We start from the raw sequence: 12,555 nt of genomic DNA on the forward strand, positions 1-12,555 counted from the left end.
AAAAAAAAAAAAAAAAAAAAAAAAAAAAAAAAAAAAAAAAAAAAAAAAAAAAAAAAGCTTCTCTACAATGAGAACTTGTGAATAAAGGATAGTTAAGCATCAATTTTTTAAAAAAATGCAAAGATAAAATTCCTTACCGTCTGTAGTCTGCCCAATAGTGTTAGGCTAAGAGGATTTCCTACTGGGCTGAAACACCCTGTGAGAAGAAAAGGTTGTGAATTTTCTGCTTGTTATCCTTTTCCATCGAATAAACCATTTTCTTTTAAAATCATTATGTTAGCAGGATATGTTTGACAAAATTCCAATGAAAAGCAGCAGCATCTTTCAGTCATAACTATGCATCTCTCAGTCAGGAACAGTTGGAGGGTTTATTTAACTAACAGACCTGACACAAGGTTAACTAATCCAATATTTCCATTCAAATGATTTGGAGAAATAGCACATGCCACCACCTCGTGCTCAGAGCTGCCACTATTATCTAGGCTGCATTGCTTTTCTTTTCATTGAATTTCTGAGTAATGCATATAAAGTTTTCCAACAGAAATGATCACAAAACCTCTCAAAGGAATTACTTCCTTATTTTATCTGAAAGAATAACTATGCCTATTCAGTAGCTCCCTTTGATCATCTGAGTTTCTATCACAACACATCTTGCTGTTTATTTTATTCACTCTCTACATAGTGCATTTGAACAAGTACTTGTAAATTGTTTCCTTTTCAAACTACTAACTACTAAGCTCAGTAAAATCCTTTTTATCATCTATGGATTTATCTTTTCCTTATTGGTTTTCTCAGCTGTATACTTAAGAAAACATCTTAAAAAGATACAGAAATCTGAAAATTGGTGAACATTACAATGAAAATTGCTACCGCTTCAATGAAGAAATGTTTGACCTTTCTCATTTTCAAGGATATGGACACCAGACAATACAGAGTTAAGCTTACTGGATTTTCTCTGTCAGACATTAGATTTGAAACAAGTTTAGTTTCAAACAGAAATAACTTCTAAAATCTCATTTTCATTTACCACTCCAAAAAAGCCTGCTTTTGAGGAGCCCAGTATCTGAACAAAGAGAATTTTTCACATTCAGACTCCCAAGTACTGACACAGATCTGTAAGAAAGCTTGCACAACTTCACCTACAGTATACTTGTCTAAAGCTTAGTAGTTCAGACTTTCACAGGAGATTTTGCTTGTAATGTTTAATCATTAAGATATTTTGATATTTCTAAACATAATAAAAGGTGCAAGCTCAGTCACTGTTAGCTAAGCCATGCTCCTGCAAGTCTGTATGTGAGTAATTTTGCAGCTGTGAGAAATCCTAAATGAGAAGTGCAATAATTAATTTTTCTATTTGGTGTATGAGTTAAAAAAAAATAGTGTGTTCTTAATCATTTCAAAAACGGTTTGTATAAATTCTGAAATACTTGATTTTGAAAGGCTTATTTTGGTATTTTATTATTTTTCAAACACTTTTCTCCCTTTGTTTTGGAAGAGGAAAAGAGATGGAGATTGAAACTATTTTTGAATTCAACTCATAGTCCTACAATGGTAGATCTGAAGCTTTTTTCACATAAGCTTCTTGCCAAAACATTTGTTTAACACTAACACCAAAAATCAACGGGAATGTTAATCCTATTAATGTTATCTATGCACTCATACAGTTGCAATACAAGCTGTTGCAGAGATGACACTACAGACCAATATACTATTACATAGATGCAACATGTCAACTCTTTGATTAAAAAACCTCAAGCTCGAGACCAAAAAATACTGCACAACATCCCCCTCCTCAATTTTTCTCTTTATATAATTATATATTCTGTTGGAGGATTTTCATTTTGGCATTGTACTGTTGTGCTAGTACACATGAATCCAAACACACTGAAACTTAATCTATTGTAATTGTCTAGATGAAAGCTGCATAAAACGTATGATGAAAAGAATTTCTCGTTTGAAAAAATCTTCAATCTTTAAGACTACTTTTTTTTTATCAGTAATATCATCAAAAATTTCTCTTTCTCTTGAGAAAAGATGTATTTTCCTGTCACTTCAATACTGTATGTTTAAGTATGTGAGCACTCCTCTGCCATCTCTATGTGCAGCTGCTTGTCAAGTAAAACCTTATTGTTGGACTGATATTCCCCTATCAAGCCTGAACAAAGTGCAGTGCAGACCTTTTCTGCTGCAAGTATAGGAAAGAGAGATATAAGGAACACTGCACTGAATTTTAAAAGAAGCAGAGGTTTTGACTTCGCGCCTTCTCCAAGTAAAGCGTTTTTCTTCCAGAATAATCAGGAAATTCTTACTACTTTGGTTGAGGTTTAAACAATAAATTAGTCCACAGCACACTTGTCCAACATTCAGTGCTCTACAGAGCCAATGATGTTTGTTCGTAGTGATCATGCCTGTTACAATTATAACTATTTTTCATTATTTCCAAATAGGTTTTTTTGTTTACACTCTAAACTCTTCTTCAATGTTATCATTTTTTTAATTTATCAAGCATTCCTTTATAAGCTCTTGTGTTCAAAACACTCATATTAAAGAAAAAAAAAAGCTAATCTTACTCATTCACAAACAAGGTCAATTCAGCTTGCAGTGGAATATCCATCTCTTTTCTCAAACGATGCAATAGATTTTTAAAGGAATTTTGCAGAGTTACTGGCTTGACATAGTTCCACACTTGACGAAGCACGTGTGACTAGCACTCTCAGCAGTGCTTTCTTTGGTTACCTCTGATCCAGGCTGTGCAAACTTTTCAACTACTATAGGGAGGTACTGAAACTGAGGTCAGGATTCTGGGAGGACATTTCCACTTCATCCAAAAATGAAGTTTGCAGGACACCATGACCTGCTGGGCCCCTCATTTAGCCTGAGCTTATATAAAGGTTGTTAAATTTCTGGTAAGGTTAAACCTGGAAAAAATCTGAGGTTAATCAAGACTGTCTTATCTTAAGGATGTTTCAAGATCACTCATAGGGATGCATTCTTAGTGGTCCAGAGGATTTACTGGTTGTTGTACTCTCTAAGAACCTTTTTTGTTCACAGCTTTTGCTATCTTCACCCTCAAATCCTTGTATATATTGGGAATCTAATCTTCTCTATGAAAGTATTAACATTTGAATTGCTCTATTTTATGTAACACTGCACTGATCCTTCAGTGATCCCCTTGACACAGAATTTTACATTAGAAGATAAACTATTTCTAAAAGAATCTATTGTTAGTGTCTAAATGAGATTTTAAATGTCCCAGAATAACTGCCTGAGAAAGAGCAGTAGTACCTATCAGTACTCCATAGTGACACAACTTAACAGTGGGACAGTTGTTCTTTGTGTTCTACATAATCCAATGGTTATGACTGTTCTGTGATCCAAGTATGTGCTGGCTTCATGCAAATGACTACCAAAGAATGGATATCTTTTGAAAAAGTGTGGCTGCCTGCCTTGATAAGGTGACTGAAACTGCATTATAGTCTTCCTGTACAATTTGAACAGTGAACTAGGTGTATTCTTAGTTCCTTGCAACTAAAGGGGAAAAAAAACCCACAAAACTGGAAACCAGGTTGTAGTATGTCTGCACTACCAACTTCTCTGTTTTATGTGTACTTTCACTGAAAAACTATCCTCTGCTTTGCATAAGCGCATTAAAGTGACCATACTCCAAATAGTCTGTCTGAAATAAGTAAGAAATGGATGAGTTCAGTTATAAACACATTAAATTTATGAGAAATTTATATGAGAAAATAACTTCTATTTCACAGCAATAGTGAGAGCAACAATATCCCAGAATGGCACTCATGATAATTAAATTGAAAACAATTCCTATTAAACAGTAGCAACGTTACTTATTATATTTGTTTAAACTTAATGGAGATATAGTCAGGACATGGGAAAAAGTCCTAAGTAGTCACATAATTACACTATTATCTTATTGCAGTGTCTACCATCAACTAATATTAAATGTTTATATGAAAAAAATCTTCATTTAATAGAGCCTGAGAGAGCATTCATCACGTAATTATGTTTTAATTAATTTGTAAAAAAAAAAGGCTATTTCTTCTTCCATGAAACTCTCTCGATAAATTAATTTTGTTAATTAATAGAAAGGTATTTGTTACAGGCCAAAGCTCCAAGAATTCCAATGTCATAGAACCTACAATTACCTATGAAATCAGTCAAAAATTGATCATGGAAAATCTTCAGGAAGTCATAGAAAATAGATAAATAAATAAAAGAATTGAGAAAAGTTGATATCCCAGACTTACTTCCACAATAAACTCCTCTAAAGCACAGTAAGACAAAAAATATTTTCTTCTATCTATTCCAGTTCCATGTAATTTTATTCTTAAATTAATTTTACTTTGAGGTTTATAGTAATTAATAATATATCAGAAAATCAAACCTTGAAAGACAAGAAGATAAATTATGCTTCTAGAAAATAGTGTTTCTTGTTGTAGACGTGCTTCTTTTAAGTTAWATCATGGCCTCTTACAATACGGCATAGTTAAAACATACCCACATAAACAAACAGCACAGAAGAAATAAAGTGAATTCATATATGAGATGGATATGTGTATACCAGTTCAGTCCCTTCCACTACCTACCTTTTGGGGCTTTAAAACTAACCCTAGTAAACAGAATTATGTTTTCAGCAAAGTCACCTATTCAAAGGTATGACTTTTGCAACAAAAATATCTTTTAGTATGTCTCTAGTATCTAAATCAGATTTCAAAGGAAAAGTTCTTTCAAAATAAATGCTTTCAGAGTAGTTTTCTGAGTAGTTTCAGAGCAGAGCAATTCCAGTTGCTTCTGGAATTTTATTTTTCAGCTAGGTACAGCATAAAAGAAAGAAGACTTTTGTAACTATCTAAATATAGATTAATCTTCCCTCAAAGGCTTTATCCTCACAACAATTACGCTGTAAGACATCAAACAGAATTCATTAAATAAAAAAATTATTTATATATTGGATAAGAAACTGTTTTCCTTTACTTAAAAACAGGATCATAAATACTTTCAAAACTTGCTGCAAACACTTTCAGATGCAGTTTACACAAAATTAAAGAAATGGACGTGCCCACTTAACACAGACCTACCCCTTTATTTTGCTAGAGAAAAGTACATGTTTTACTAATACCCAATACTGTAGGCAAAAACCTGTTTCAAATCCTGCTACACATGATTCAATCTAGGTCCTATGATTTTGAACATATTTCAAAATGAATAGGAGAATGGACAGGACTAAAATGTACTGAAGACTGTTTCAACAAAGTTTAACACATACCAACGCTTTTATAGCTAGTTTTGAATACATTTGGCTCAAGCTGTGAAGCAAGAAAACTATGTTCAAAAGCAGCTCAGAGTGAGGCAAGGAATAGTCTACATTAGTAACTAGCACAAGGCCAAAGGAAAGATGGACTCTCAAGAGAGTTAACRATCTTGCAAACTATTTAAAACGTATATCCTCAGAATAGACAGTCCTTTCAAGCTATGTTTAAGTGTATATACAAAAGTGCTGAGATGGCATGAAAACTAAATGGAAAGGACTGCTGCAAAAATCCAAATATTGCAATGTATTCTGCAGAAATCTACTCCATGACAGGTCAGTTCATTCTATTACTCTTGTCTTTGTCTTCTTTTAGAGAATCTCTTCAGACATCTGAAAAAGACTGAACTATCCTTAATTTAGTTCTCATTTCCTAAAAAGGATTCCACTTTGTTATCTAAATCCATCTGCCTGAAAACAAAACTCTAAACTAAAGGACAAATAAAATGCCTCTCTGTTCATTGTCCTAATTTGTATAAAATACATAAAGAATTTTCTACTGATTTATTTTACCAGTCAGAAATGAGAACTGTTTGCATGCTGTATATTTAAAGAAATGAGAAAAGCCTTAGCTCTACTGCAGCCGGATGTCACTGCTCTAGCTAGCGCAGAGAGACTGATCTGGATGGCAACAGCAAGAAAAATCAGCTAAGCCAAAACGGAACTGGTAGATGGTAAAGCATAACTTCTCATCCATTTCCTTTCCCAGTCCTTATTAATACCACGAAAATTTTAAAACAAACAAAATAAAAGAAACCTGAATGTTTATGTCAACAGATCAGACTGTGGTTGCCTTTCAAAACATTACACTATACAAAAAAAACTGCACAGGAGGAGATAAGCTTTCCATAAGAAATATGCCAACATTTGCCTTGTTAATAATTGTTTACTAAATACTGGTATTAATAACAGTCATCTAACAAGGTAACTCTAGAGACTCACACATTTCAGTATTATGCAGTTTCACACATACTGCTGCCGCTTCTTCTGGACCAAGTTATTTTTCAGCACATGCCTCAACTCCAGGGACTGGGAAAATTCAGGCTTTTAAAATTATCAGTCAGTCACATTTCTTCCTAAACTAAAAAAGACAACTGGTCTAGTGTGCTTGAACACAGAAACTTCATACGAAAGGACTGGGAGAGCTATCAGTAGCTACTACAGCTGGTTGTCTCTGACTCCCCAGCCCAAGTGGCCCTTTTGGCAGAGCTCGGGGAACACTGAAGCAGTGGAGTGCATTAGGAAGAGGGTGGTTTAGGAAGCAGGTGCATTATGAGGAGTGTTGCCAGCAGGTCAAGGAAGGTGATCACCCTGCCCCTCTACTCAGCCCTGGAGAGGCCTCATCTCGAGTACTGTGTCTAGTTCTTGGCTCCCCAGGACAAGAGAGACATGGAGCTACTGGAGAGAGTCCAGTGTAGGGCTACAAAGATGATCAGAAGGCTGGAGCACCTGCCCTATGAGGAATGGCTGTGAGAGCTGGGCCTCTTCAGCCTGGGGAGAAGACTGAGGGGGGATCTTATCAATGTGTACAAGTACCTGAAGGGAGGGTGTCAAGGGGACAGGGCCAAACTCTTTTCAGTTGTCCCGTGTGACAGGACAAGAGGCAATGGGCAGAAATTGAAGCACAGGAAGTTCTGCCTGAACCTCCTGAGGAGGAATTTCTTCCCTGTGAGAGTGACGGAGCACTGGACCATGTTGCCCAGAGAGGTTGTGGAGTCTCCTTCTCTGGCGATCTTCAAGGCCCGCCTGGCTGCCACCCTGTCTAACGTGCTTTAGGTGACCCTGCTTGAGCAGGGAGGTTGGACTAGAAGATCTCCAGAGGTCCCTTCCAACCTTACTCATTCTGTGAATGGAGCAAGGCTTGAATTCACACCTGTAGACCTGCAAAGAGATACCTTTGCTGCAACACCAACTAATTCCAATCCTCATATAACAAATCTCAGAATCAGACAGCATTAAGAACACTATGTTTCTAGCAGTACCATATCCCACAGAATAATTATATATACAATCAACCAAAAGAATGCATAGAGATATTCATGCAATGTTAGCCATCATTATCATGCCTGGCTCCAGCTGTAAAAGGGCACTAACAGGTATTCAGTCTGAATCTTAGAATAATTCTCCAAAAGGAACGATGCAGATAGTCTATCAGCGGCTTTAAGAAGAACACTCATATGAAGTATATTCATACGAATACACTTACCCAGTATTTATGCATAACGAACAGGCTGAATTTGGCTCCTTTTTATACAAGGTATAATGAAGTAAAAACTATTGCATCACAAGAACAATAAAAAATCCCAACTTTTTAATTAGAGATTAAAATCAAATACATTTAGCAGTCTACACACCCACCTAATTATTTCTGAGTAATCTTATCAAATCATCTTACATTTTTCTTGCAAATGTTAAGTTTCCACAGTACCATATATAAACAATGCAAGTAGTAGCACATGTCCAAGGTATTCTTTTGAAGTAAAGCACATACACTGAATTCACGCTAATCAGGAACATGCTAACTTATGACAACCTCTAATGTTACCTCATAATGGAATTAGATACAACTGAAAATCAACAGGGGATATAGGACCTAGTTGTTTCTTTCTACAATGTAGAGAATGAGAAGTGACTATGGAAAGTAACCTCACAGTGAACATCAACAAGCCTGCACTGATATCATCAGTGTTGTGCAGTCAGATTGGCAATATTATTTACAAGTCCTAGGTAGCAGATAAAAGAGATTTAAGGAAAATACAGACTATGTCACATAGTCTGAGAGTTATTTTTTCTTCCAGCACTGCTGATATCCTGAGAGTCATCATTGTTTTTGCTAAACTCATCAAGACTATTTAAAAGCAAAAGATAGAAATTAAATTTGAAAAAAAACCTTATTCTGCATCATAACAAATAAAGCTTGTTGTGTTACTCCGGGGAAAAATACATTTGAGAAATACAGACACCACTAAACCTGTAGTCCCCTCGGCTTGTGGATGCCCAACACTAAAGTAATAGTTTTCACACATGGGTTTGGTAGTATTTTTCCTTTTGTTGTGCTGCATTACGTCCTTGCCTTAAACCAGAAGAAATGGATCACTTAAGTAAGATTTATGCTTACCTGTTATAAAAAATATGTAATGACAGTCACGATCAAATACAGAGTTTACCTATATCTGGAACTCTAAAAGACAAGTAGCTATTGACTTCAGAAGGCCTACTCATGAGTTTAAGAACCATGCCTGAATAGGATGAAAAAACAAGGAATGAAAGTTATGGAAAGAGGGAAAACTAAGTAATTCATTTTTGCACGGTCCCCCTCACAACCGCAAAAAGTCTGCAGTAATGGCCAGTATTATCCTACCATTTCATTGAACAAACCGAATTAGCATATTGGTCTGCAAATGATAAGCTCTAAGAACATATGTTTACAATATCACAAATACTTTCAAAAATCACCCATTAACAGTTTTGCATTGAAAAGTTTTCTCAGGAAAAATAAAGTTACTCCATGTTGTGAACTAAGGAGTTTCAGTATTGCCTGGTAACTTCACAACATCAACTTAGTGTTCACTGAAAAAAAAAGTCTCAAAGACTTTTGAAAAAAAAAACTGCTCGAAGAACATTATGCAGTATTTTTGCARCATTTACATTCAAGGGAAAAAAAAAGCAACAAATCCATATGCAATATGATAGAAAAAAATAATCAGCTTTATCTTTCAGGTCTTTACCATGAACACAATAGCTACTGGTTTCTACCCAGCCTATTCTCTATTTATCCAGCCTTTTCAGCTAGTATAGAATATTATTTTTCAGAAAACGTTACCAGAAAATTCTATGACATTGCTAAACAATCCATACATAGTTACTAAGCCTGAAAAATGCAGGATTACAGGCAGAAACTAAATCAGGAAAACATATTAATTTCAATACGGTCTAAAATTAATGAGTAATAAAAATCTGTGCAGATAGTCTTCTATCTCTGAAAGTACAATAAGCGCACATCTTTAAAATACAATCCAAAATTAACTTTCTACACTGTAGCTTAAAAACTATATTGGTCAGATATCTCATGAGAATGTGTGCATGGTGCTATGTCCCACACAAGTTTTTGTGCATGCACAAACTTTTCAAGTTTTCAGACAATTTACAAATATATTACTGATAAACTCTTCTTAGAGTTATTAGAATATATATGAATAAACAAGTCCTTTCTAATTCCTTTCCATCTGTACATGAAAACAAAATAATAGCTGGTAGCAACTTTGGTAACAAAATCTGAAAACACTACTATCAAATTATGTATCATTAAGTACTGTAAGATGAATACCAGGCTGGTATCATCCATTACAGAGCAAAATATACTGAAAAATTAAGTGAAGTCCAACCTTAAAACAGTAGTTACACATCCTGTTAGACACGGATTTCAAGCGTATTGATTTTTCAGTTCCCTTGAMCTACAGTCTACAAAGTTTTCTAGAATGCAAAAGCAATCTGCTACTACTTCTATGTCAGTGACTTTTTAGAAAGCATCATCACTGATATACTCACAGCCTTCAGTCACTGTGCAGAAATTAGACTGTTTTTGCAAATATGTGAACACCAACTGTTATGCTGCCTTAGAGAAAGTCAAAAAGATGACTTGGCCATTAGTGGCCTTCTCCTAGTAAGTCAGACCCTGGTAGAAAGCTTAAATTATTACTTGTCAAAGAGCTGGAAAGCAATCTGCTGTAGACAGTAACTCTCCTTAGGTGGAAGATATGCAAAATACAAACATGGGAAGAAAACTATAACAAGCATCATCATTAAGAGGCAATATTCCCTTTCTTTTAGAGGTTAGCACCTGATCTGAAAAGAGATGTAAAATAAGGACAGGCATTTCATAAAGAGGGACTGTGTGCTACTTTAGGGTAAGACAGATTGCCAGAACTCTGAGTATCCTAAAAAACCCTGACTTTTCCTTAAGGTTTAATCAGCAGCCCAAATCACTGCATAAGGTATGAGAACAAAGCAAGATTTTGCACTATCTCAGTGCTGAACCAGCAAATAAAAGTTATATAGTTCTGTCCAATTAATCCTGTTTCTTACTTGTAYAGCAATTTTACAAAGAGGAATATTTGCATAGCAAATCTAAAGATGTAAAGAAAACTATTTTAAAAACTTAAATTTAAAACTAATACAGAAATAAAATTTTACTAAATAGCTACAATAATATTATGAAATATAATTTGACTAAATAATACAGTATCATGAAATTTTTATTTGCATCATCACATAGGCAGTGCCAAACTGATATAAATTGATATATTTTAACATTTAACCTTAATTATAGCTCCTAGGCTCTTTGGCTTGACTAATACTACCAGTTGAAATAACTGCTGGGTATGGCTCATACTGTGCCTCCAATAACCCAATACCCCAAAACAATGCAAAAGTAGTGACCGCTAACTTTTCATACTCTACAGTAAGAGAAATGTCATTTTTGAGTTCTGAACACTCAATGATAGGAAATTCTTCTCCATGCCCTACTATGGAAGTTACCTGTTTCTATACATTACACATTGTGAAGGATGTCTGGGTTTATTTAAAACTGACTTCACTGCTGTAACACAAACATTGGTTTTATGCTTTCAAAAGGACCACCATACAAAACATGCAAGACTGTCCAGTAACACTATGAAAGTTTGGGACTTTCATCCCAAACTTTTGTCTCAACTTGTGTCTCAAAGCACATCCCTAAATAGACTTGTTCACATCAAAGCACACAGGTGTTAAACCTTTCTAGATGTTTTTTGCACATCTACATGTGCCAAATTATTAACTCAAACACTACTGACACCAATACTACTCTGGACACACCTTGTTCTCTTTGCAGGATTCTTGCAACTTACCCTGAAAAGGATTTGTTTGGATAAGAAGAAAGGTTAATTTAAAGGAAGAATCTTAATTCAAACAGCAATTGCAGTTTCTGAAGATGCTTTATATGTATAAATAGCCAAAGAAAGATGGAAGAGCCTTTTATGCTCTTTAACACAAGCAAAAGAACTTTATTATAAAGTACTGTTATCAACTGGGGTCAAGTGCTGCTATCATGCGAGACACAGTGTAGTATATTACACATACGCATTTAGTAGGCACTGTATTTCAGATTCACCCAAATATCAGCAGCACAATTCTTTCTTCTCTTGATGATTCTTCCTTTTATATCAAAGCAACTCAATTTGGAACAAACACAATTGGGCTGAATATATTGCTAGACTGAGCTGCTAGACAAAAAAGGTGACTTTGGTTACTTACTACTAATTAATAGATACGCAGTTCAAAATGAATATTCAAGTTTGAATGTATCATTTTTTAGAATGAAAAACTCTAAGACCTCAGTATGACCTAGAGTCCTCAAAGGAGGTAAGTATCAGGTCAGTTTTAGCTCTTAAGAGTACCCAGCCCACAAGAACAGCTCTTCAAATAATAATGAGCATTATACAGAAGTTATCAAGACCTCTGTTAAAATAGATTCTCCTGAATAAACACAGGAGGTGACAAACCTCCCAGCCATCTCCCCTGAATCCAGACAGCCTAAGGCAAAAAACCTAAAAGATAAGAAAACCCTTTTATATTAGAGGTGAACTCCGCTTAATCATAGTTATCCAAAATGAAAATTCAAAGATGTAAGGAGCAGAAAAGCAGAGCCTGTTCACTCTTTTCACTTAAAAAAATGGTACATAAAATAACATCTTACAAAGTGAGTCTAAGCTCTTGCCAGAAAAAAAGCTGGGAAACTGCTCCTTATGCTTTACTACTGGATAGCAACAATCAGAAATGTGGTAGAAGAAGAAAGAATTCTCAGAATATCTTCTGGTACTAGGCAATTTATCACACCAAAAGATGCTAAGCATATATTATTAAGCAAACTTCGTGCTAATGCAGAATCATAGAATCAGTAAGGTTGGAAGGGACCTCTGGAGATCTTCTAGTCCAACCCCCCTGCTCAGCAGGGTCACCTAGAGCACATTAGACAGGGTTGCAGCCAGGCAGGCCTTGAAGATCTCCAGAGAAGGAGACTCCACAGCCTCTCTGGGCAACRTGKKCCAGTGTCCTGTCACTCTCACAGGGAAGAAATTCCCCCTCACGGTCAGGCAGAACTTCCTGTGCTTCAATTTCTGCCCATTGCCTCTTGTCCTGTCACACGGGACAACTGAAAAGAGTTTGTCCCCGTCCCCTTGACACCC

At 35.5% G+C, this 12,555-nt stretch overlaps 1 protein-coding gene across 8 annotated transcripts in view; it reads right to left on the reverse strand.

The window, feature by feature from the left end:
- Nucleotides 1-12,555, reverse strand: part of AHI1 (Abelson helper integration site 1) — a 98,834-nt gene that overhangs the window by 26,457 nt on the left and 59,822 nt on the right. For all 8 annotated transcript variants that reach the window (XM_085301889.1, XM_085301886.1, XM_085301888.1 and 5 more), the window contains one exon: nucleotides 138-196. In XM_085301889.1, the coding sequence (XP_085158015.1) occupies nucleotides 138-196 (59 nt within the window). The remainder of the gene's footprint in view (nucleotides 1-137; nucleotides 197-12,555) is intronic.

This window comes from Rhea americana, unplaced genomic scaffold (genome assembly GCF_003343005.1).
Source record: "Rhea americana isolate MKP2758 unplaced genomic scaffold, rheAme1 scaffold_180, whole genome shotgun sequence".
NCBI classification, from domain to species: Eukaryota; Metazoa; Chordata; class Aves; order Rheiformes; family Rheidae; genus Rhea; species Rhea americana.